Below are 27,168 nucleotides of genomic sequence, written 5' to 3'. Positions count from 1 at the left end.
TCCACATGCCTCAACTAAGACCCGGCACAGCCAAAATAAATAAATATTTAAAAAATATATATTATAAGAATAGCTATTGTCTTTAAAAAAAAAAGAAAGCTCGGCCTTTAGTCAGATAAGGGACACTCTGAAAAGGCTTTTTTTCTGCATCTGCTGTATCTTCAATGTCCTCAGTTTAAGGGACTCTTTATGCCATTTTGGGGGATCCGATTGAGTCCTATCACCCCTTAGTGTCCTGTCTGCTGTGGTAAAAACACCCTGATTTGCCTTTGTGAATTCCTGTGTCTGTAGCTGCAATGGGTCTGCCAAAGTCCTCCGTCTTTGTTTAGCACGAGGCCCAAGCTGAACCAATCAAATTACCTTCCAGGAATATGAATCGTGAGTGCTCTGATCGGAGGATGGGAGGTGACTGGAGCTACTGCATCCTGGAGCTACTGCATCCTGAGGGAGGTGTCCTGAAGAGACTATACAACCAGAGTCAATGTCGGCTGCTTGCACCCACAAAAATTTAACCTATAAAGAAGTCGGCACTTAGAAAATGGAAAACAACATGCAATCATCCATGGTGTAAGACATGAATCAGATGCTTTTGGAAAGGAGTAAAACATCCCCACATTTGATAAGCTTCTTGGTCAGCCATCCAGTCCCCTAACCCATAACCCATATACACATTATTCATTCTCATATTTAATCTCCCTCTCTCTCTCCCTCCACCCCCTGCCCCCCAACCCATCCTTCTCATCCATTTCTCCTCACGGTCACTGCTATGGTATGAATGTTTGTGTCCTTCCAAATTTCTTATCTTGAATCCTAACCTCCACTGTGAAGGTATTAGGAGATGGGGCTTTGAGGAAGTGATTAGGCTTTGCCCTCATTAATGGGATTCAATCTTTTTTACAAAAGGACTCCAAGAAAACTCCCTTGCTCCCTTTTACCATGTGAGGGCACAGCAAAAAGGCACTGTCTATGAACCAGGAAGTGGGCCCTTACTAAACACAGATGTTTTGGCACCTTGATCTTGGATTTCCCAGCCTCCAGAACTGTAAGCAATTAATTTCTGTTTTTATAAGTCACACAGTCTATGGTATTTTGTATATACATATATAGAGATGGCATTTTGTATTTATATAATATATACACATATATATAATGTAAAAATATATATAGTATTTTGTATATATATATATATATATATATATATATATATATATGACATTTCCTTATTCATTCATCAGACACTACTAAGGTTATTTCCATATCTTGGCTTTTGTGAATAATGCTACAATAAACATAGGAATGCAGATATCTTTAGTATATCCTTTTATACCCAATTTGTTGATTTTTTTTTTTAAATCATGACAGGATTGTCAAATGTTTTTTTCTGCATCCATTGAGAGGATCATATGATTTTTATCTTTCATTCTATTAATGTGGTATATAACATTGATTGATTTGTGTATGTTGAGCCATTCTTGCATCCCAGGGATAAATTTCACTTGATCATGTTTTTTGATCCTTTTAATGTGTTATCTAATTATTTAAATTGAAGTATAGTTGATTTACAATGTTCTGTTAGTTTCTGGTGTACAGCAACGTGATTCAGATTCTTTTTCACATTCTTTTAAATTATAGGTTATTACAAGATATTGAGTAGAGTTCCCTGTGCTATACAGTAGGTCCTTGTTGATTACCTATTTTATATATAGTAGTGTGTATATGTTAATCCCAAAGTGCTAATTTATCCCTCCTCTCTCTCTTTCCCCTTTAGCAACTGTTGGTTTGTTTTCTATGTCTGTGAGTCTGTTTCTGTTTTGCAAATAAGTTCATTTGTATCATTTTTTTAGGTTCCACATATAAGTGATATCATATGGTATTTGTCTTTCTCTGTCTGACTTACTTCACTTAGTATGTTAATCTCTGGGTCCATCCATGTTGCTGCAATGGCAATATTTCATTCTTTTTATGGCTGAGTAGTATTCTATTGTATATATATACCACATCTTCTTTACCCATTCATCTGTCCATGGACACTTGCCTTTTCATTTTGTTGATGGTTTCCTATGCTGTGCAAAAGTTTTTAAGTTTGATTCTGTCCCATTAGTTTATTTTTGCTTTCATTTCGCTTACCTGAAGAAACAGATCCAAAAAAATATCTCTAAGACCTATGTCAAAGAGTGTTCTCCCTATATTTCCTTCTAGGTGTTTTATGGTTTCAGGTCTTACATTTAGGTCTTTAATAATTTCCAGTTTATTTGTTTTCATGGTGTGAGAAAATGATCTACTTTTATTCTTTTATATGTGGCTGTCCAGTTTTCCCAGCACCACTTCTTGAATAAACCATCTTTTCTCCATTGTATATTCTTGCCACATTTGTCATAGATTAATTGACCATAACCGTGCGGGTTTATTTCTGGGCTCTCTATTTTGTTCCATTTGTCAGTATGTCTGTTTATGTGCCCGGACCATACTGTTTCATACTGTAGCTTTGTAGCCTAGAGTCAGGGAGACTGATATCTCTGGGTTTGTTCTTTTTTCTCAAGATTGCTTTGGTTATTCAGGGTCTTTTGGGTTCCCTACAAATTTTAGAATTATTTGTTCTAGTTCTGTGAAAAATGTCATGGGTGTTTTGACAAGAATTGCATTAAATCTGTAGATTGCTTTGGGTAGTATGGACATTTATTTATTTATTTATTAACATCTTTATTGGAGTATAATTGCTTTACAATGGTGTATTAGTTTCTGCTTTATAACAAAGTGAATCAGCTATACATATACATATATCCCCATATCTCTTCCCTCTTGCGACTCCCTCACCCTCACCCTCCCTATCCCACCCCTCTAGGTGGACACAAAGCACTGAGCTGATCTCCCTGTGCTATGCGGCTGCTTCTCACTAGCTATCTGTTTTACATTTGGTAGTGTATATATGTACATGCCACTCTCTCACTTTCTCCCAGCTTACCCTTCCCCCTCCCGGTGTCCTCAAGTCCATTCTCTAGTAGGTCTGCATCTTTATTCCTGTCCTGCCCCTAGGTTCTTCATGATTTTTTTTTTTTTCAGATTCCATATATATGTGTTAGCATACAGTATCTGTTTTTCTCTTTCTGACTTACTTCACTCTGTATGACAGACTCTAGGTCCATCCACCTCACTACAAATAACTCAATTTTGTTTCTTTTTATGGCTAATATTCCATTGTATATATGTGCCACATCTTCTTTATCCATTCATCTGTCAATGAACACTTAGGTTGCTTCCATGTCCTGGCTATTGTAAACAGAGCTGCAATGAACATTGTGGTACATATGGTTTTCTCAGGGTATATGCCCAGTAGTGGGATTGCTGGGTCGTATGGTAGTTCTATTTTTAGTTTCTTAAGGAACCTCCATACTGTTCTCCATAGTAGCTGTATCAATTTACATTCCCACTAACAGTGCAAGAGAGTTCCCTTTTCTCCACACCCTCTCCAGCATTTATTGTTTGTAGATTTTTTGATGATGGCCATTCTGACTGGTGTGAGATGATATCTCATTGTAGTTTTGATTTGAATTTCTCTAATGATGTTGAGCATTCTTTCATGTGTTTGTTGGCAATCTGTATATCTTCTTTGGAGAAACGTCTATTTAGGTCTTCTGCCCATTCCTGGATTGGGTTGTGTTTTTGATATTGAGCTGCATGAGCTGCTTGAATATTTTGGAGATTAATCCTTTGTCAGTTACTTCATTTGCAAATATTTTCTCCCATTCTGAGGGCTGTCTTTTCGTCTTATGGTTTCCTTTGCTGTGCAAAAGCTTTTAAGTTTCATTAGGTCCCATTTGTTTATTTTTGTTTTTATTTCCATTTCTCTAGGTGGGTCAAAAAGGATCTTGCTGTGATTTACGTCAAAGAGTGTTTTGCCTATGTTTTCCTCTAAGAGTTTGATTGTGTTTAGGTCTTTAATCCATTTTGAGTATATTTTTGTGTATGGTGTTAGGGAGTCTGCTAATTTCATTCTTTTACATGTAGCTGTCCAGTTTTCCCAGCACCACTTATTGAAGAGGCTGTCTTTTCTCCACCGTATATTCTTTCCTCCTTTATCAAAAATAAGGTGACCATATGTGCATGGGTTTATCTCTGGGCTTTCTATCCTGTTCCATTGATCTATATTTCTGTTTTTGTGCCAGTACCATACTGTCTTGATTACTGTAGCTTTGTAGCATTGTCTGAAGTCAGGGAGCCTGATTACTCCAGCTCCGTTTTTCTTTGTCAAGATTGCTTTGGCTATTCAGGGTCTTTTGTGTTTCCATACAAATTGTGAAATTTTTTGTTCTAGTTCTGTGAAAAATGCCAGTGGTAGTTTGATAGGAATTGCACTGAATCTGTAGATTGCTTTGGGTAGTATAGTCATTTTCACAATGTTGATTCTTCCAATCCAAGAACATGGTATATCTCTCCATCTATTTGTATCAACTTTAATTTCTTTCATCTGTGTCTTCTTATAGTTTTCTGCAGGTAGTATGGACGTTTTAACAATATGAATTCTTCCAATTCATGAACACGGGGCATCTTTCCATTTATCTGTAACATCTTCACTTTCCTTCATGAGTATCTTATGAGTATCTTATAGTTTTCAGAGTATAGGTATTTAACTTCCTTGGTTAAATTTATTCCCTATGTATTTTATTCTTTTTGATGTGATTGTAAATGGGATTATTTTCTTGATTTCTCTTTCTGATAGATCATTATTAGTGTATAGAAATGCAATGATTTCTGTATATTAATCTTGTATCCTGAAACTTTACTGAATTCATTTATTAGTTCTAACAGCTTTTGGTGGAATTTTGAAGGTTTTCTATAAAGTCTAAAAAGTGTCCTGATAGCAGTGGCTGTAGTAGCAGCAGGACTTTTGCTCACTCTCAATGGTCACGGACATCCCTAGTGCCCAGATTTTGGTCTTTTCTACTACTCTGTGCTAGAAGAATCTAAAACTCTTTGGGCAGGAGGTGGAGGAGGAATCTATTCTCACATCTTGGGAGTTGCCCAGCAGTCTAGTGGTTAAGAGTCCACGCTTCCACTGCATGGGGTGCAGGTTCGATCCTTGGCTGGGGAACTGGTATCCCACATGCTGAGTGCGGCCAAAAAAAAAGACAGTATACTCACATCTTGGAGCAGTGAAAATTTTGGAATGGGTTTGGACCACCTTACTTCCAAAAATGAGAACGTGTTTACAGATAACAGATAAAGTGCTAAGAGTTAAAAGAAGCTAGCTTAATGCAGCTTCCACTGGCCAAGTTCTCACAATTTGAGCATTTAAAAAAATGGTTAATTGGAACTGCTTGTTATGTAAGAGGCCAAGTGTTCATACTGATGCTCAAGTCGTGTGTTATAACAGTCATAAAAGGATGATTGTAACATGGTATGTATAATTCAATACTGATCTTAAAAAGTAATATATATATTTCTTGCTAAGTATGTGCATATGTACATATATATGTATATATACATGCATGTATGTGTATATATGTATTTGTTCGTTTAATCAGTTAAGAAGAAACAAAGGGGTGTTGGGCAAGCCAGATAATCCTGGAAAATGTTGAACCATATCAAGAAATAGGAAGAACCAGACAGTCACTCAGACCAAGTAGAAAGATGGTTCAACAGTTAATCACCTCTAATGGTCATATACAGTAAACAAGCAGAAAGTTGGTTGCAGTATGTTGCAAAATGATGAAGTAGCCAAATGTTCTATAGACGAAAACTGACAACAAAACTTGCATTCTTCCAGAAGGAGCTGGATAGCCTCATTAATTATCCTAATGATGCACATAAAAGCTTTAAATAATGCTAGCCAGCGAGATCACCATACCATAATGACAGGCCAATGGGCCAGATGGTTATGGGAAAGTTCAAGTGTCAAAAATTTACAATCTATATAAAAGTAGGGTCTTAAAATGTCCCATGACATAACAAGTGATATTTTGTTATAAAACGAGACCAAAGAATATTTGGTCTGTGCAACTAGGTTTTATGGATGACCTAACTAAAGATCAGACAGTTGCTAACTCATACATTTCAACTTAATTTGTCTGTTACAGTATTATTCTTATTTTGGGTTGAATAAGATTACTAAAATCTGAGGAAGGTATACAAATAGTACCTGGTAGAAAAACGTAAACCTAGGAACATATGAAAACTGGAACCCTGGGAAAATATCCAAATAAGGATAAAAACATCAAGTCCATGGAGTTAACTTTATTTTTTTATAAATTTATCTTATTTATTATTTTTGGCTGTGTTGGGTCTTCACTGCTGCACGCGGGCTTTCTCTAGTTGTGGCGAGTGGGGGCTACTCTTTGTTGTGGTGCGCGGGCTTCTCATTGTGGTGGCATCTCTTGTTGCGGAGCATGGGCGCTAGGCATGTGGGCTTCAGTAGTTGTGGCTCACGGGCTCTAGAGTGCAGGCTCAGTAGTTGTGGAGCACAGGCTTAGTTGCTCCACGGCATTTGGGATCTTCCTGGACCAGGGCTCGAACCTGTGTCCCTTGCACTGGCAGGCGGATTCTTAACCACTGCGCCACCAGGGAAGCCCAGAGTTAACATTTTTATAACTAGTTTCAGTATAATTATTTTTATAATCTGGGTACCTCTTACCTGTTTCTTAATGTGTTTAAGGCACTTAATAAAATTTGAAATTAAAAAAAAATTTATTTATTTTTGGCTGTGTTGGGTCTTCACTGCTGCGCGTGGGCTTTCTCTAGTTGTGGTGAGCAGGGGCTACTCTTTGTTGCGGTGCACAGGCTTCTCATTGCAGTGGCTTCTCTTGTCATAGAGCACAGGCTCTAGGCACGTGGGCCTCAGTAGTTGTGGCACGCAGGTTCAGTAGTTGTGGCTCACGGGCTCTAGAGTGCAGGCTCAGTAGTTGTGGTGCACAGGCTTAGTTGCTCTGCAGCGTGTGGGATCTTCCCGGACCAGGGCTCGAACCCGTGTCCCCTGCATTGGCAGGCAGATTCTTAACCACTGTGTCACCAGGAAAGCCCTAGGTTTGTGATTTTAATGAAATGTTTACATGTGTTTAAATCTGATCAGTGTTTAAAAGAGTAGGGATATCTAACTTTAGAAATTCTTAAGTTTTTATTATTTGCACATCTATGAATAATTAGAGGAATGTTGGCTGCTTAAAGAATGTCAGTTGTTTCCTTAAATTAATAAATTGAACATTAATCAAAATCCAGATGAGTATTTTTCTCCAACCCATAAGCCCTTTGGACATAAGAGAATCTATCAACATGGTAATCCTTTTCTACTCTGAGGTTCAGAGAAAGAGTCATATGAATTTTTGTGTTGAGCAGCAATCTCTCATTTTATTAATTTTAATATAGTTATCAAATGTTTTCAGAGTGCTATAAAACACTGTTCCAGGCACTGTTTGTATCCACTGGATTAGGAGTAACATGATCCATGTTCTAGTGACATTTCAGTCCAAGAAACCCTGAATAATAAATCACTTATTATTATGTCTAAGCTGAAGTATCTCTTTTCATAAAAGAAAGGCAACAACACCTGGTTGGATGGACCAAATGAATTAATATATGTAAAAGGGTAATATCTTGCCCTCCTAGACAGAAATAAATCATAACAACAGGTTTCTGAATGAGTACTACTCCTGTGGCTTCCTTGAATTTTGATGTAATAAATATACTTAGGATTCACGTAACTTGGAACATGTTGAAGACAACAAAGGACATGAGAATGAATTCACACCAGAATGACATAGTTTACTGTACAGTTAACATAAGCATAATCATTTATGACCCTAAGGATATATAATAGGCTTCTAATTTTATAATTCCTATTTATGAAGAATTGCTGAAAATCCATGGCCAACTGGTCTTCTTCAGTCCCGACTCCTCTTTTCTGAAACTGTCCAAATTCTGCTGATCCTCTCCTGAAAAATCCCACACTGCTCTCCTTCTTCCCCTGTGCTGAGATACACTGCCTTGTATTGAAGCCCTTAGCACTCTTTGTGGATTATTCAGCTTTTTTCCCCCCTCCAGTTGCAAAATTAAACTTTGATCAAAGGCTTCACCAATTGTAATTAACCATTAATTCTTTTCATACATACCTCTGCTATCTGAGACTTTGCCTTGGCTCACTCTCTTTTCCTGAAACCTGAGTGCTCCATACTCTGCCTCCTTAGGGTAAATAAATGTTCAATGTAGATCCTTTTGGTGAAAAGACACTTCCAGAACTTATCTGTCTTGACAATGGATCTCCATTTCACAGATATTTGAACACAAAATATTATTAGAAATCCTCCATGACTACAGTAACTTGGGGTTTTATTAACTATTTCATCCACTGATGCATGGGACATAAATGTACTTTGAAAAGTTTAACTTCCATGGTGAAATGAATTCATTTCATTACTTTCTTGGTTTTTAGTGTTTTAAGTTTTAAAAAAATTTAAATCATTCCAGCTTTCACTTAAGGCCTATGATATCTAGTCCTTCACAGGGAAAAAAAAAAATGGCAAGTCTTGAGCTAGGAGATATGTTAGAAGGAAGGTGAGAAAGCAAGGGGACTGCATTCTTACTTAGCCTCATGGCTTCTTCAGCCGTGCCTGGGAAGACCGAGAGAAAAACAGAAAGCCAAGAAACAGAAGCAGCCTCCTAGTTGCAGCTATTCATGGCTTGTGACAGTTTATATTTACGATGCTTTGTAATGTCAAAAAGTGATTTCTGTCAAACAAGGCAGTAATCATAAAAATCAAATTAAAACACCTTAAATTCTTTTTGGAAAAAGGTGGTATATAAATATATTTCAATAAATAAAATGAATTAATAAGCCAATTAGTAACACTTCCTTAGTTGTTTATATAAGCCAGTAAGGCTCTTCCCTGGTTCTTAGCCTCAGTGTGGCACCACCACTCATCCTCTGTTACGGTACCCTACTTCCGTCTTCCACAGTGGTGCAGGGAGGTGTAGGGATTCTTATAAAGCCCCTGTCATTATAAAATAAAACCTCCTCTCTATTCAAATCTGCAATAATAACAGAAATGACAATTTTAGTTCAAAAATCTATGTTTGCTACAGGGAACTTTAAAACTAGAATAACAGGATAGAAAAGTAGACTTCTCTGAATCACTTTTCAAAGTTCATCAATATGACCCTCAGTCTCCTCCAAGACTCTTCTTAAAGATCCTAGGACCTGTTTGATGAAAATAATGCAAGGATTCCTAAAAAATAACATAATACTGCCATATCCTCTCACATGGCTTCTCAAAAAATGGTCAGAAGACTTAGGTGGTACACCAATGGATAATTTCAAAGTTATATATTTATTTTGATGGAAATTAGAATATAATTAGCATACAGAACTCACAATTTCCATAAATAATATTTCCTAGGACAAGGCTAAAAATTCTGAGTCCCTTTAAAGGAAAATATTAAGTAAACACTGAATATGGTAAAATCTGTAAAGGATGCGTACAAATGACTGAAGTTTAAGAAATATTGCTCTTTTCTGTTTATTTCAAGTTTATGTGACTGGTTATACTATATCATTGCCTTGATTAATCAATGTTTATATAATTTAAAAACTTTATGCTATAAAACTCACAGGGGAATAATCATAGGTTATTGCCTACAGGATTTCTGGTCATTAAGAAAAGTTTTAGAACATGACTCCTCATATAATCTTGTTTATAAAATAAATTACTTTCACTATTTATAACCTCTCCTGGGAATATAATATGCTACTAGTTTAAGGTCTAAATTTATTTGGCTTCCACACATTAAAAGTTTATCTATAACCTTTCTCCCCACTATGAATAATATGATATTGCATGGGATGAAAAGGTCTGACCAAAATTTTCCAACATTTATATATTCATATGAGTCCCTTACCCCACCCCCACCCCCGCCAGGGCAAAGTTAAAAATTCTGAGTTATGTGCTGAGGAGTAAGTGAAGGACTGTGGCTTAAGGTTTTCTCACATTTATTATATTCACATAATTTCTTCCGAGTATGGATTTTCCTATGTTGATTAAGGTGTGCACTCTGGCTGAAGGCTTTTTCACATTCATTACATTTATAGGGTTTCTCTCCTGTATGAGTTCTCTCATGCTGATTAAGATGTGTCCTTTGGCTGAAGGCTTTTCCACAAAAACTACACTCATAAGGTTTCTCTCCAGTATGAAGTCTATGATGTTCCGTAAGGGATGTGATACGGCTAAAGGCTTTACCACACTGATTACATTTATAGGGCTTCTCTCCAGTATGAATTCTCAGATGTTGAGTAAAGGATGAATGTTGACGGAAGGCTTTCCCACATTCATTGCATATAAAAGGTTTTTCTCCTGTGTGAATTCTCTGATGTTGAATAAGATGTATCCTCTGGCTGAATCTTTTCCCACATTCATCACACTTATAGGGCTTCTCTCCTGTGAGTACTATCTGAGGTTGAGTAAGAGACGAGTTTTGGCTGAAGGCCTTCCCACATTCACTGGGTTTCCCCTCAGTATGAATATGAGTAGTAAGAAGAATATGTTGATTGAAGATTTTTCCACACTCATTATATTCATAAGGATTCTCTCTTACATAGTTTCCCTGATAGTAGGTGAAGTCTGAATTATGCTTGGTGCTATTTCCTTGTGTGTCAGAATTAACGGGTATTTTAATTGAAGGAATTCTCTGATGCATAACAAGGTTTGAGTTCAGATTATAGTTTTCCCCAAATCTATTACATTCAAGGCTTCTCTCCTGTGTGATCTTTTTGTGGGTGAAAGACAGTTGTCCTAAATGTCTCTGCTGGTTTTCTTGGTTAGATTCTAACCGGTAATCAAAATCCCAGAGTCCACCTAAGATGGAGTACCAGAAACTGTCTCCTGTTAATCTCTCCATTAGCATGTCACAGGTTTTATTTTCATCAGAAATATTCTGGTTTGATTTTTTTATTTCTGGACTATTCTCCCCATCTAAAAGAAATTCAGAACATAAAAACACTTTTCAGTATTCTCTGTTTTGTAGAAGAAATTATTGCATAGTGAATTACCAAATGAAACTGACAGTAATGCAGACAAGGCAAATGTGGCATTAAAAGTTTTGAAATATGGCCATGTAACAGGGGAAAGACTACAGAAGGGTGACAAGAAGCAGTGAGCAGGTGGAAATTTTAAAATATGTGTGGTAATCATAAAAAGAAGAGATCAATCAGGAGCATACATAGTCGAAAGGAAATGGAAAGGAGAATAAGAAATATCAGGGTAAGGTCTGTGTTCAGAGGTGGGAGACAGAGAAAAGACTACTTACAGAAGACAGGTCCAAGTCCAAGACCTTCTAAATCTCACCTGTGGATTATTCTATTATAATATCAACTACTGGTTTATTTTAAAAGTATGTCTTCTGATTTTTAATCTTTTGTTTAAAATGATAAAACTAATACTTGCTTATAGTAACATATCCAATGTACAAAGTAAGAATTCCACCCCCTAAATGTAATCATTCTTAAGTTTGGAGCCTCTCTTGCCAGATTTCTCCTACATTCACATAAATATAAATGTAACCATATTTTGAACAAGCATGACACATAGATTGTGGTAAAAACAAAATTTCATTTCAGTCTCCCACTGCTTCTTTAAACTTTATTTAGTGGCGGTATTTTTCCTCTGCTTCTGTATGAAGATTTGGACAGGACCCATGCTCTTCCTTTAATTATTAGGTAACAGATACTCCTACTCTTACATTAAGTTGCAAACACAGTCTCTATTCAGTAATTAAAGCGTTCAGTCATGTATAGTATTCAAAACTTCAAAATTAATCCCTCTCCCCTTCCTTGGGCTGTTACAGAGTCAATATTCCTCCTTCTCTCTCCCTGCCTCTCCCCCCCTCTACTCCTTCCCTGCTAGTCTTTTCCCTGCTTCTACTCTGCTTCTTTCTCCCCTTAACTATTTCCCTATACACCTCTTCCTTCACTCACTAACTCTTGTTTAATTCCCTTCTAACAAGAGTTGGAGGGTAGCAGCTGTGTGGAGGGAAGAGAGATCAAGAGATAGGCCAGTTTTTGTACAGTAGCTTCACATTCTCAGCTTGGTGGATGTTTAAAACAGACTCACTTTTGGGAACTTTTATGACTCTTGGAAGGTTCTAGCTAGACCCCTCTCTCTCCAGTCATTTCCATGATCTAGGATAGATATATTTCTATTTTGGGTAATCCCTTGGGACCAGCCTTGGGGCATGAATGAACCCTATTGGATGAGATCATGTTGGCTGACTCATGAAAAACACTCATAATACCTTGTCCCAACAAAACTTGGGTAGCGCAGACTGATCCTAACTCAGCAGCTTCTCCTGGCTCACCCATCAAAGCCATTTCCTTAGTCAGAGTCAGCTGTTCTCAGGCCTTGTACTGCTTTAGCTTTCTCAGACGTGAATCATGCACTAGTCCTGGTCTTCTACCCGCAGGGGAGGTATATACAAAGCTGTACGAGTGGTCCCCTTGAAGCTGGCACATATACTTATGATCAAGGACACCTGACAGCAAAAGAGGCAACATTAATAAATAATTATGCCAGCAACTGTCCTGGGAAAATAAAATAGAATTATACCATAATACTGTTTTTTATTTGCTTTCTTACATTATTGCATATCATGAACACACTTCCATGTCATCAAATACATTTCTACATAATTTTTAAAGGACTGTAAAATATCCAATTTTATGGATGTGCCAAAGTCAATTCACATTTAGGTTACTTCGGGCTTATTCTTATCACAAATAGCACAACATGAAGAGTTAGTTGGCTGAACATGCAATAGAAATTTTAAAAAGAAAAAAAAGTCCAAGTCAGAAAATAAACTTACTCTGGTCAAGAATTAAATTATATGTGGAAAAAATGTGATTTAAAAGATTTATTTTAAACCAGTTTATCATTTCAACTGAATTATCAACTGGACCACTTTATTTTCAGATAAAATGCTTTTGTCTGCTCAGGGACTTTGGCTCTAAAACGGTTGGAATAATTGGCTGGAGCTCAGAACACTGTCTTTTCTATTCTCTTAGCATCAAAATCCACAGGCTGCTGACCTGGCTCCTGGAACCACAGGTAAGTGTGGTGCTCTAGGCTCCTACAGCCTAGGAGTAGATTTCAGGGCATTCACTGCCTAAGGCCTATCTTCCAGAACTTTCATTTATCCCTGGAAACAGGGCAGCCTGATCAACATACCAGGAGGAGTGATAGTGCATGAAATGTACAGGCACTGCTCCCCCATGGTAGACACCCTCAAGGCACATCAGATCTTCAACCAAAGGGTTGCCACCCAGCAAGACGCCAGGGGACAGGGTCTAGACTCCAGATGGAGACAATGATTATCTTGGGCTTTAAAGCAGTTTTGAAAAACAAACTCTAGTCTCTTTGCTCCAGCTCCTCACCTAACCCGAGCCCCTATGTTAGTAGACATGACTGCAACTGCCCTTAAGAGGAGGGTGGGCACTGCTAAGGATGAACACCCTCATCAAGCATTATACAGGGGCTTCCCTGGTGGCGCAGTGGTTAAGAATCCGCCTGCCAATGCAGGGGACACAGGTTCGAGCCCTGGTCCGGGAAGATCCCACATGCCATGGAGCAACTAAACCCATGCACCACAACTACAGAAGCCTGTGCTCTAGAGCCTGCGAGCCACAACTACTGAGCCCGTGCACCTCAACTACTGAAGCCCACGTGCCTAGAGCCCGTGCTCCACAACAAGAGAAGCCACCGCAATGAGAAGCCCGCGCACCGCAACGAAGAGTAGCCCCCGCTCACTGCAACTAGAGAAAGCCCGTGCGCAGCAACGAAGATCCAATGAAGCCAAAAAAAAAAAGATGATAGCATGACATTCATAAACACAAATATAATCTAAAATCTGGGAAGAGAATGTGGGTGAAATACTGACGCTAGAAATGTAGAAATGGGAAAATGAACATAGAAAGGCCACTTAAAAGCACGATACTACAGAGTGAACACCAAGTCCATAAGAATATATGCCTTTAGAAGAATAAGGAGGGAGAGAGGGTATTTAAAGGAGCAGGTAGAGAGACAGGGGAGAGGCCAGAAGAAGCAAGAATGGTGTGTATCACAAGCCAGAGTGTACTTTCAAGAAAGTCAAGTCAGCACAGTTAAATGCAACACAATCATAGGAGACAATAACTGTGGTTTTTTAGTCACTGGATTTGACTGGAAGGAAGTCAGTGGTAATCTCCAAGAAAACAATTTTAGTAACACCGGTAGTACACCTTTGTCACATCACAAAAGTGAGCTAGAGAATTAGAACTGAGGCTATGGGTTTTAGACAAGTTTAACGTGTTTGATAATAAAAAGAAAAAAAAAAGAACGAAAAATGGATAAAAATGGCAGAGGATTTTTGATATGGAGAAGAAAAAGATTTAAAGAATACCGAGAGGATGTATGAATAAAGAGAGAAAGAAAATGCGTCATGGAGATTTGCAACATCAAGGTATTTATGGACATCCAAACTAACACCTTCAAAATAAATTTGTGTTGTGTAAGTTTTTTAAATAATAAGTATATATTATCTGTTTAATCAGAAAAAAAGTAAGAGAGTCATTTCCACTTTGGAAAAATGTCAAATATGAACTGAATTTTTAAGAAGCATGCCTCTTTAAATTCCGGAGGCAGATGTTTGTAACACACTCAGTTAAGTATTTCAAAAGCGACTATTTTCCTTCACTGAGGTGCAAACACCCAAATGCTTGCTTCTCACCTGGATGACTGTCTGGTGGGCTGTCTCTCTCCATCATCCACTGCTCCTCCTGCTCCAACTGAGTGATCACCTCTGGCTTATAAAGTTGATGCCCTATTCATGGGAAAAAATGTGTATCTTAGAATTTTATACTGGGAACAAAAATCTCTCTCAGAACTCATTTCCGACCTGTTTAATCTTTAGGGCCTCCGGATTTGGAAAGGGGAGGCTTCAGAGGCAGCAAACTAAAGCTACCCATCTCAAAATCAGGACCTTTTACCTGAGAAGAAAGCAAAAAACAGAGGTCTCTGTCTCCAAAACTGATTAGCATTCTTCCATCCTGGCCTGAACTATATACACAAAAGCTTCGAAGGTTTTCACTACTAAAGGAAAGAAACCCATGTAGAATGAGTTCCAGTCTTACAGGGATACCATCCTTACCCAGTGCAACCAGGTTCCTGTAGTTTTCCAGCATCACGTCTCGGTAGAGGTTCTTCTGAGCAGGGTATAGCTGGTCCCACTCCTCTCTGGTGAATTCCACAGCCACATCCTGGAATGTCAGTGATTCCTGAAACACCAAGTACATCCTTGCTCAGAGAGAAAACTTTTTTTTACAGGGGCCCTTAGGGGAAGAGGCAAAGGTGCTGCAGTAGACAAAGGTTAGGATGTCTAAAGAGTTGTGCTGAAAGTCTTCAGGGCTCTGAGTAATCCAGGTCAAAATTTTGGAAGCAACAATTCTATCTTCTATCATCTTTCAAGACAGGTTTAAAAACATGCATGAAATAATGCTTGCTTTTAGGCTTTTTACAACCTGCTGCAGAGGAAACTCTCTCATATCATCTAAACAATTAAAAAGCTACATGGAAAATTCATGCTATTAAGATTTCAGAATTGAAAGAATTCAGGATATGTTGAAATAGTGAAAGTAGGTATCAAGTTGGTGGATCATGTGTACAACCTTAACAGATTTTTAAGCTTTAGACAGAAGAGGAGAGAGAATATTCCAGTGTGTTTTAAAAGAAAAAAAAAAAGGCAACAAGGGCAAATAGGTTGAGAATAGAAGGCACGTGATGCATGTTGGGATCAGTAAAAGAAAAAGCCCATCCTCTCCCTTTTTCTTTCTATAATTTTCCTGGACTGTTTAAGAGTAAGTTGCAGAGGGACTTCCCTGGTGGCGCAGTGGTTAAGAATCCGCCTGCCAATGCAGGGGACACGGGTTTGAGCCCTAGTCTGGGAAGATCCCACATGCTGTGGAGCAACTAAGCCCGTGCGCCACAACTAACTGAGCCTGCGCTCTAGAGCCCGTGAGCCACAACTACTGAGCCTGCGTGCCACAACTACTAAAGCCCGTGCTCCTAGAGCCCGTGCTCCACAACAAGAGAAGCCACCCAATGAGAAGCCGGCGCACCGCAACGAAGAGTAGCCCCCGCTCGCGGCAACTAGAGAAAGCCTGCGAGCAGAAACGAAGACCCAACGCGGCCAAAAATAAATAAATAAAAATAAATAAATCTATTAAAAAAAAAAGAGTAAGTTGCAGAGGTGATGCCCCTTTACCCCTAAAAAATGTATTTATTTCCTAAATACAAGGAATTATCTTACGTAACAACAGGATGATCAAAATCAGTAAATTAACATCGTTACAGTGCTGTTGTCTAAGCTATATACTTATTCAGATTTTACTAAATGTCCTAATAATGTCCTTTATAACAAAAATCAAGATTTTTGATTGTCTTGTATCTTTTGTCTCCTTGAATCTGCAACAGTTCCCCAGCCCTTCTTTGTATTTCCTAACACTGACATTTTGAAAACACAGGCTAGTTATTTTGTAGAATAAACCTCAATTTGGGCTTGTCTAATGTCTCATCATGAGTAGATTCACACTATGCATTTATGGCAGGAATAGTTCAGGAGCGATGCTGGGTTCTTCTCAGTGAATTGTACGCATTGTTGACTAGTTCCATTACTGGCAATGTTAACTTTGATAATTTGGTTAAGGTAGTTACCTACCAGTAATTTCCCTTGGAAGATTACTACTGAATCCTGTAATTACTAAGTTTCTTGTGGGGGAGATACTTTGTTCCTCCTCAAACTTTCACCCACTCATTTTGGCTTTCACTGATAATTCTTGCCTGAACCAACTGTAATTTTCATGGTGCTTTTCTAATGCCAACACTCTTTGTACATTATTAGGTGGCTTTCTACTGTGCTGAAGACGTTTCCCTTCCTATTTATTCATTAATTTATATGAGGTGGATTTACTTACTTATTTTATTCTATAAGTTATAATAATTTACTATCACTATTTTAAAAATGCTCAGATGGTCCTAGATTTAACCAGAAGCAGCCCCTTCAAACTGGCTTCTTTGTTCTTTTGAAATGTACCTATCATTCTTTGAGTACTTTACTTTTTGGGATAGAAAGATGTTCTTTCAAGGCTCATGTTGTGCTTTTCCTGCTCCAAACCTGGAATCAGCCATTTCTCAAAGGATCCCTGATTCCTTCTAATGGTCAAATACTGAGCAGCTCTGCTTCCCATTAGAAGATCTACAGGGTCACAGTCTGTCATGTTCTGCTCTGTTGGTCAAATACTGAGTGGCTATGTCTGGTTCCTTTTAATGGAGAATGGCACTTGGACACCAATATCTGGGCACTAGATGTGTCCAATGCTACTGGAGTATTACTGCTTCTAGGCCCTCTCAGGGGTCACACCTGGGAAAGAGAGGAATATACATAATGATGTATGTATACACACACAACTCCATACCCAATTCTGTATTTAGTTATATGTATTAAAACCCATGAGTCCACACTGACGCCTCTAATTCTAATCCAACATGGCAAGGTTCATTCCATCCTCCTCTCTTTTCATATCTGTAATTCCCTTCTCTGACCATGAGAAACCTGGCTCCTATTATGCACAGTGAATTTGCTTATTTGCTCAATCCTAGAATGTAAAGAAAGTGGTTTCAGTATTGCTAACACATGCCTCAGTGTAAAACAAGCCTACAAATGAGAGCTCACTGTTTAGAACTGTTTTGCTTTTAGCCTGAGGATATAGAGTATAAATAACTATTAGGTTCAAAAGTTAACTCCTTTCCAGTGTGGATATATCAGTAACTTGAAGTAAGTTTGGTTCAATTGTTTCTGTTTGTATTCAATTTTAAGCCCTCCTCCCATACCACTGCACTCCATTCCCTCTTTTTCACCCCAGTCCCATATAAGCCCTACAAGTAACCAAACTCATTAGACTCAAGTTTACCCTTCCAATGTCTCTTTTTGCTCAAACAAGCAAATAGATCTATATGCATATTTTTAAAATATTTATTTGTTTTCGCCGGGTCTTAGTTGCAGCAGGTGGGCTTCTTAGTTGTGGCTCACGGGCTCCTTAGTTGTGGCACATGAACTCTTAGTTGCAGCATACATGTGGGATCGAGTTGCCTGACCAGGGATCAAACCTGGGCCCCCTGCATTGGGAGTGCAGAGTTTATCCACTGTGCAACCAGGGAAGTCCCTATATGCTTTTTTTTTTTTTTGCGGTACGCGGGCCTCTCACTGTTGTGGCCTCTCCCGTTGCTCAGCACAGGCTCCGGACGCGCAGGCTCAGCGGCCATGGCTCACGGGCCCAGCTGCTCCGCGGCATGTGGGATCTTCCCGGACCGGGGCACGAACCCATGTCCCCTGCATCGGCAGGCAGACTCTCAACCACTGTGCCACCAGGGAAGCCCTATATGCATATTTTTATTTCCTCTTCTTTTTTACACAAAAGTAGCATTTTACAAATACTCTTTTGCACTTTGTTATTTTTTCACTGAACAGCTTATCCTGGAAATCCCTCCACATCAATTCATAGATATCTTCCTCATTCTTTTTTATAGCTGGATGGGACAGTGTGAATGTTCCACAATTTATTTAACTAGTCTATTAACAGACATTTTAGCTGCTTTCTACTCTCTTGCTACTACAAATCATGCTGTAATGAATTATCTTTTATGTATATTATTCTGCAATTGCATGTAGTCTACCTCTAGAATCCAAAAGAGCATATGAATCTTCAATTTTGATATATATTGTCAAACTGACCTCCACAGGGGTTGTATCAGTTCTGTAATTATCTATTGCTGTATAACAATCCACCCCCAAATTTAGTGGCTCAAAACAACAACAATCATTTATTTTGCTCACAGAATCTGTAACATGCGCAGGACTCAGTGAGACTAGCTCATCTTTGTTCCATTTTGTTTCAGCTGGGGCGGCTCAACTTTGGGCTGTAGGATTCACTTTTAAGAGGCTCATTCATGTGGCTGGCAAGTTGGTGCTGGCTGTCAGCTGTGAGCTCAACCAGGGGCCTCAGGTTCTCTCCATACGGGCCTCTCCACAGGCTGCTTGGGCTTCCTCACGGCATGGTAGCTGGACCCCAAATGCAAAACTCCCAAGAGAACCAGCTTTCATCATCCAGCCTCAAGAGTCACATAGCTTCACTAAAAAAAGAGGTGATATATGTATATGTATAACTGATTCACTTTGCTGTACAGCAGAAACTAACACAACATTGTAAATCAACTAGACTCCAATAAAAATTAAAAAAAAAAAAGAGAGTCACATAGCTTCAGTTCCACCACAGTCACAGGCCTGCCCAGATCCAAGGGGAAGTAACACACTCCCACATCTCTTGATAGAAAGAGTATTTAAATCATAGTATATGAGGAGCCTACGGAATGGGAGAAATTGTGCCATTTTCAGAAAATACCATCCGCTACTGTCTACTCTCTGAATGTAAACATTCACATCCCTCCCACATGCAGAGTACACTCATCTTCCTCGACTCCCATGTTTCATCCCGTTAGAGCGTCAGTGTGAAGTCCAGGATCTTGTCACCTATATCAGGTCCACATGCAGATGAGGATCTTTGAGCACAGTTCCTCAGGTACAGTTCCTTGAAAGCTTTCTCCCTATTTTTCCTTCTGTGAGCTAAAGAAATAGTTATCTGGCCCCCACCCTCTACCCTTCACAAACTCGAAGCAGTGGGAAAGGCATAGAAATAATCACTAGAGACACTCCCATTCAAGTACACAGCAATTCATAGCAATTCTAAAATGCAGCTGAGCTGGGCACGTGTTGAGAGATGTGAATGACAAATAGTTTTCTTTTCAAGCTCAGTAATTCCTGGCTCCTTTATATTTATTTTTTAAAAATTAAAATATTGTTTATGTACAATATTATATGTTACAGGTATAGAGTATAGTGATTCACAAATTTAAAGGTTATACTCCATTTATAGTTATTATAAAATACTGGCTATATTCCCTGTGTTGTATATCCTTGTAGCTTATTTTATACATAATAGCTTGTATCTCTTAATCCCCTACCAATTGTATTGCCCCTCTCCGCTTCCCTCTCCCCAATAGTTTGTTCTCTGTATCTGCAAGTCAGCTTTTTTTGTTTTATTCACTAGTTGTGTTTTTTAGATTTCACGTGTAAGTGATATCATACAGTATTTGTCTTTCTCTGACTTATGTCATTTAGCATAATGTCCTCCAAGTTCATCCATGTTGCTGCAAATGGCAAAATTTCATTCCTTTTTATGACTGAGTAGTATTTTGTTGTGTATATATATACCACATCTTTATCCATTCATCTGTTGATGGACACTGAGGTTGCTTCCACATCTTGGCAATTGTAAATGCCACTCTGATCATTGGGGTGCATGTATCTTTTCAAATTAGTGTTTTAGATTTTTTTTGATATATACCCAGGAGTGGAATTGCCGGGTCATGTGGTAGTTCTATTTTTAGCTTTTTTGAGAGACCTCCATACTGTTTTCCACAGTGGCTGCACCAATTTACATTCCCACCAACACTGTATGAGGGTTCCCTTTTCTCCACATCCTTGCCAAAATTTGTTATTTGTGTTCTTTTTGATGGCAGCCATTCTGACAAGTGTGAGGTGGTATCTCACTGTGGTTTTGATTTGCATTTCACTGATGATTAGCAATGTTGAGCATATTTTCATGTCTGGTTCCTGTATATTTCTTTTTTTTATCTTCTTTTTCCTCTAGCATTTCACTTTAGGCAGCCAGAAGCTGCCAGTTGGCACTTTCAATCTTCTACCTGAAAATCTCCTTAAGTAGATCGTTGAGTCCATTAAGTATATTTCCTATTTTCCTTGTTACTGAAGGTGACAGTGTTGACCAAAATTTCTTCTTCAAGCTTCCCCTTTCCTCCAGCTCATAGTAAGATTTTCCTTATTATCCTTTAAGCCCTGTGAAAGGTCCCATAGCCTCCACTAACTCTCCTTGAGGCCGTTATGATTCTACTAATAATCTTTTCCTTTCCATCTTCTGCCCTTTGTTCAACTGGCTCTGCTGCAAAGCCGATGACACATGTTCTATGTTTGTTTTGGTAGCACACCACTTCCAGGTAACAAAATCTGTACCAGTTATTTATCTATCACTGCATAATAAACCACCTCAAAACTTGGGGGATTAAAACAGCAACTATCATTGATTTTGCTCACAAATCTGTAATCTGGGCATAACTTAGTGGGGACAGCTTGCCTCTGATCTACATGGCATCAGCTGGGAGGGCTTGACTGTGGTTTGGAGAGTCTACTTTCAAGATGGCTCACTCACATGGCTGGCAAGTTGGTACTGGCTCTCAGCTGAGAGCTCAGCCAGGTCTGTGGGCCTTGGTTCCTCTCCATGTAGGTTCCTCCATGAGCTGTTTGGATTTGTGTGTGTGTGTGTGGCAAGGTGGCTGGATTTAGACCAAGCATCATGAGCGAATGAAGCGGAAGTCTTACTGCCTCTTATGACCTGCCTTGAAAGCCACATAGTTTCACTTCTACTGGTCACAAGCTTGCACAGATTCAATGCAGGGAACACTGACATCGATGTCTCTTGATGGGATGAATGTCAAAGTCATTTTGGATGGCAGATATTTGGTCATTTTTCTGGAAATGCAATCTGCCACACACTCACATTAGCAACGTAAGAGAGTGTCTGTTTTCCCAAAGCTTTGCCAAGAGAGTATGTTATCAAGCTTGTGGAAAATATCAACCCCGTAGGAAATACAAAGCTTGGTGATAAAATGTCAAGCTTTCTCTAGTTTTAATTTAAATTTCCTCTTCTTATGAGTACAGATAAACATTTTTCCTGTGTTTAAGATGCATTTGAATTTTCTTTCCTGTGAATTGTCTTTTTATGTTGTTTTTCAATTGGACTCCTAATCTCTTACCTGATTTAGAGGAGTGTTTTATTATTATTATAAAGACTACTATTATTATTAGAAAGATTACCCCACTACAGTTTGAGTAGCAAAAATATTTTTCCGAATTTGACATGTCTTTTTACTTTGCTTACAGTTTTCTTTTCTCATACAGATTTTTGGGTATTTTTAAAGAGTTGAACCCATCAATTTTTTCTTTTATGGCTTCTGGATTCTCAGTTGTAATTAGAAAGTCTTTACTCAGTGAACACTATAAAGGAATTCTCCCATTTTATTCTTGTGTTACTTCTATGGCTTAATTTTTCACATTTAAATATTTGATCAATTTGAAGACTATTCTGATGTAAAGTATGGGGTATGGATTCAACTTTACCTTTTTCCAGGTGGCTCCACAGAAATACCATCAATTATTGAATAAACCATCTTTTCACCACTGGTTTGAGATGTGACCTATATTATATGCTAAATTCCTATTTGTTCAACAGATATTTATTCAGTGCTTCCTACATGCCAACTATAGGGCTTGAGATATACTAGTGAACAAGAGACTAAAATTCTCTTCCTTTATGAAACTCTAGCAGAGGAAGTAGAAGATAAACATGATAACTAGGTAAATTACATAGTGTGTTAGAAGATAAAAGAAGAGTAGAGGAAGAGGGTTTGAGAGTGTTGAGGTGAGGCAGTTGCAATTTTATAAAGGTGGTCAGGAAAGATATAATTGAAGAGGTGACAATGGAGAAAAGACTTGAAAAGTTAACAGTACAAAGGCAAGAGTGTTTGTGGCATGATCAAGGAAGATGAATGAGGCCAGGGTAGATAGAGTGGAATGAGCAAGGAGGAGAAGTAAACGATGAAGTCAGAGAGGTAACAGGTCCGGATTCTGTAGGACTGTTTAGGCCATCATAAGGACTTTGGCTTTTACTATGAGTGAAATGGGAGCCATGCGTTTTGAGCACAGGAGTGACATGGTCTGATCTACCATTACCCTGCTATTTCCTGGGCTACATCTTTTTTTTTTTTTAACATCTTTATTGGAGTATAATTGCTTTACAATGGTGTGTTAGTTTCTGCTTTATAACAAAGTGAATCAGCTATACACATACATATATCCCTGTGTCTCCTCCCTCTTGCATCTCCCTCCCACCCTCCCTATCCCACCCCTCCAGGTGGTCACAAAGCACCGAGCTGATCTCCCTGTGCTATGCGGCTGCTTCCCACTAGCTATCTATTTTACATTTGGTAGTGTGTATATGTCCATGCCACTCTCTCACTTCGTCCCAGCTTACCCTTCCCCCTCCCCGTGTCCTCAAGTCCATTCTCTATGTGGGCTACATTTTTTGAAGTCATCTTTTTTCTTCCTTTGTCTTTATCCCTCTCACAAAATCTCTTTCCCAGAGCAAAGCACTCAAGTCCACCTATTTTTCTCCATCTTCTAATTTTAAGGTATTACTTTCTATCATCTAGAATACTGCAATAGCTTCCTAAGGGATCTCTCCCCTTTCCTTTCTTGCCTTTCACAAATGCACTTACTATCTAGCATGCACCAGGGTGATGTTTAAAGTAGAATTCAGTTACTTATTATGTTATTACCTTGCTTAAATTCTCTCAAAGGCTTTCCACTGCACTTAGAATAAAAACCGAACTTCTTATCATGGTCATAAAGCTCTGTATACGTAGCCCCTGCATACTTCTCCAAGCTTATTCCAAGTCCCCCTCTCCGTCCACTCCAACAACAGTGGCCTTCTTTTGATTTCTCAAATATACCCATAGTTTTTGTACATGATGTTTAGCACATGCCTAAAATGCTCTTTTCCATTTACTTTTTTTTTTCCAAATCTGCTTTTTTATTGACCTCAGAAGCTGTCATCAAGCTTCATTATATCCAATTTAGTTTTCTCTGGTACACTGTTTATAATTTAAAATTTTTTTTTAATAAATTTATTTTATTTATTTATGGCTGTGTTGGGTCTTCGTTGCTGCACGCAGTCTTTCTCTAGTTGCAATGAGCAGAGGCTACTCTTTGTTGTGGTGCACGGGCTTCTCACTGTGGTGGTTTCTCTCGTTGTGGAGCATGGGCTCTAGGCGCGTGGACTTCACTAGTTGTGGCACGTGGGCTCAGTAGTTGTGGCTCGCGGGCTCTAGAGCGCAGGCTCAGTAGTTGTGGCGCATGGGCTTAGCTGCTCTGCGGCATGTGGGATCTTCCCGGACCAGGGCTCGAACCCATGTCCCCTGCAGTGGCAGGCGGATCTCTCAGATTACCAGGGAGGCCCCCGCCACTCCAGTCTTAATTGGACTTCTCTCCTCTCTGAGCACCTGCTGTATTTGTTGTCTTTGACATTCAGAGAAGAACCTAACGTTACACTTTTCTGAATATTAATTGTGTGATGTAGGCTTTAAAAAATCTCCTCCAATGAGTTTGCTACCTGTGGATAATGATTATCTCATAACAACATGGAACAACAGAAATCCTCCTTTCTGAAGCAATCGAGACTGGTATCTGGTATGTACCAGCTAGTTAAAGTGGGGATCCATAAACAATATCTCAAAGATTTAAACATTTAAATTTAAAATACATAAGTGTACATTTATTCCCTTATCTTTTGATATGAGAATGATTTTAATGATTGAGTGCCCATATCCAAAATGTATCACTTCCTGTTTCATTAAATCAAAACAAGCAAATGACTCTTAGGAAATAATACTGGTATAGAACCCTCTGAGAGTTTTAGGATTTTCCTTCAATGTTTTACAGTTTTGCTCACACCTAATTTGACAGCAATATTTTAAAAGGTGACTGGCATTTACTGAGTCTTTCCAAAGCATTCAACTAGTTTTCATAGAAACAACTTATCATACTTATACCTCATAGAGGTTTACATCATACTTAATCAAATTGTAACAACTGGTTTAAACAGGTTTTGGAAGAGATACAACAGATTCTTGATAAATATTAACTTGTGGCAGCAGATGTTCTCAGGTACATTAACAGTCCTGTTACCTTCAAGCAGTCACAGTGACTTGGGCGTCATTCATTGTTTGCAGACAGAGTGGCAAATGTTGTTTGAATTCTATTTAAGGGAAGGGTGATTAAAACACAGTCTATGGCTTCTTGTGTTACCTTTACAACATCTAGCTCAGACATGAGTCCATGATCTGGTAAAAATGCTGAAGGAGAGAAGAGCTATAAAGGGGCACACAAGGAGAGTGGGAAACATCCCGTAGAGATCAGCATCTGTCACAAAAGTCTCAAGTGCTCTGGATTTTGGGGGCTTAGTACTTCTGAAAATTGAAAAATAAAAGTGCCCGCATTCTGAGAACTATAATAGCATTTCAGAGGAGAGTAAAACTGAACTTACCTGAGACAGCTGTATCTGTGATCCAACATTCATTTCCTTCTCCATGTTTCCCTCCTGGGAAAGTACAGCATTCTGAGAAGGCATTACTGGGAAAAAGAGAGAAGAAGAATCTTGTCAACGTATGACATTAAGGCTGAACCTAAACCTTGGGCCTTTTGTTTTGGATTAGGATGGCAAATGGCTTAGAGAGAAGCCCTCTAAGACATAAGCCTAAAGGCTGGGTGACTTAACTGTGACATTCTTGTTCCTCTATCACATTGAGGAACATAATGCAGGACTTTCTCTCCTCTGTAGTATAACTCCACTTGTTGTGACATATGGGAAGCTCAAAGGTGCTCACTGGTTTTCAGCCCTAGCTACACACTTGGGGAATTTTTAAAAGATGCCAGCGCTTAGCCCCTATTCCCAGAGATTTGGATTTAATGGTCTAGGGTGATCCTGGGCAACAGCATTTTAAATTCTGAAGTCTCCAAGTGATTCTAAGTGGGAAATGAGAACCACTGGATGAGGTGATGCAGAGAACATATGTTAAGGGCCTATTCTTACCCTCTAAGGGGATAAACTCATCCCTAACCTCAAACTCCAGACATCTCCTCTACTCTCTTTAGGATGACCCTTCTAATACAGAAATGAGATTTCACTCTCTTCATTTTTCAGAATGTTTGCTTTCCTTTTTGAGTACCTGGATTCAGTCCTCCACCAGGATGACTACACCTCTTGCAGTTCTTAAGTTGTAATGTCCCCAAAGCCTTGTTCTCTTCTAGTATGACAGTCAGGAGGTACACCAGTACTAGCAGCTTCAGTATCCTTGTCAGTCCCTGAAGGCTGATTTGTCCCAGTGCCTTATAGGAAACAGCCACTCCCAGGCATTAAAGGTGCCTCAACTCATGAGAGGGTCAGGAGCCAGTGGATATCCATGATAATGACTTCTGCTTCCCAGGAGCAGCCACTCTCAGAATCTTGCCTTGTTCATGCAGAGTTGAGATGCAGAGGTTCCTGAAAGTGGCTACTACATTCGTTTTTCTCCCTAAAGGCATCAATCCTTCATGTACAGACTTCACTATGATATTCAAATCTGCCTCCTGGTTGAGCAGTTTCAGGTTGAGCAACTGTAATGAGATGCACCAGAGTCAGCAGAAGAAATCCAGCAGTGTCAGTCACCTAGGGACCTAGGGAGTCTATAAAGACATACAAACTATTCATTCATGAAGATAGAGCCCCGTAGGATGTGGAATTCTTTAAAACAAGCAAAAAGCATTTTTAAAATTTCTCAGATTACAAAGAGCAGAGATGTACAGATGCATCAACTACAACAAACTTAGCCTCAGTCCTCTCCCACCTTCTTCTCAGAACAGAAAACATGTGGTCCTTGCCCAGAGGCAGACTTTCAGATAGAGTTTTCTCCTCAGAAAGAAGAAAAAACAGGTGTTTCACCAATACCAACAACAGAGTGAAGTGTACTGATCTGCTAATAATCAGGAGAGAATACATTTGTTCTCTGCTCACAAAAGTTGACCTGAAAAACTTTTCTCAAAAACTATTGATAGAAATGAAGAATGAAGTCATTTCTGAGAAGAAAAAGAGAAAACTGCAGTTCCAATGGAGTGGCCCTGTTAGATAAGGAAGCCATTCAAGCCAAGACATGGCACGATTCTAACATTTTACAACCAGTTGACTAAGAGGCAGACCTTTCAAGAGTAATTTTAAAGCACTTTAAGAACCAGGTCCTTATTTTACCAAGCAAAAGCTCTAAAAAGGTCCTATGGTCTGAAGAGTCAGATAGAATCTACAAGGATGTCCTGAGGTTTCAAACCCAATCACCTGAAAACCATTTATTCACAACAACGAAAACAGCACTAACCATGTTAGTGGAC

General features: G+C 38.9%; 1 protein-coding gene across 3 annotated transcripts in view; it reads right to left on the bottom strand.

Annotated features, from left to right (window-relative positions):
- Window positions 1-7,651: 7,651 nt before the first annotated feature.
- ZNF713 (zinc finger protein 713) overlaps window positions 7,652-27,168 on the bottom strand; it is a 28,396-nt gene continuing 8,879 nt past the window's right edge. Inside the window, exons 2-7 of one of the 3 annotated variants that reach the window (XM_029222113.1) lie at window positions 25,977-26,403; window positions 25,295-25,380; window positions 18,898-19,193; window positions 15,157-15,283; window positions 14,737-14,829; window positions 7,652-10,952 (exon numbers count right to left, since the gene is read on the bottom strand). In XM_029222113.1, the coding sequence (XP_029077946.1) occupies window positions 9,910-10,952; window positions 14,737-14,829; window positions 15,157-15,190 (1,170 nt within the window). In that variant the 5' untranslated portion in view covers window positions 15,191-15,283; window positions 18,898-19,193; window positions 25,295-25,380; window positions 25,977-26,403 and the 3' untranslated portion in view covers window positions 7,652-9,909. Of the gene's footprint in view, window positions 10,953-12,270; window positions 12,508-14,736; window positions 14,830-15,156; window positions 15,284-18,897; window positions 19,194-25,294; window positions 25,381-25,976; window positions 26,404-27,168 lie in introns of those variants that run through there. The other 2 variants (XM_029222112.1, XM_029222115.1) reach the window with 2 other exon arrangements.

This window comes from Monodon monoceros, unplaced genomic scaffold, assembly GCF_005190385.1.
Source record: "Monodon monoceros isolate NGI ecotype Baffin Bay Population unplaced genomic scaffold, NGI_Narwhal_1 Super_Scaffold_13, whole genome shotgun sequence".
NCBI classification, from domain to species: domain Eukaryota; kingdom Metazoa; phylum Chordata; class Mammalia; order Artiodactyla; family Monodontidae; genus Monodon; species Monodon monoceros.
This window is presented reverse-complemented; position numbering and strand designations above follow the sequence as displayed.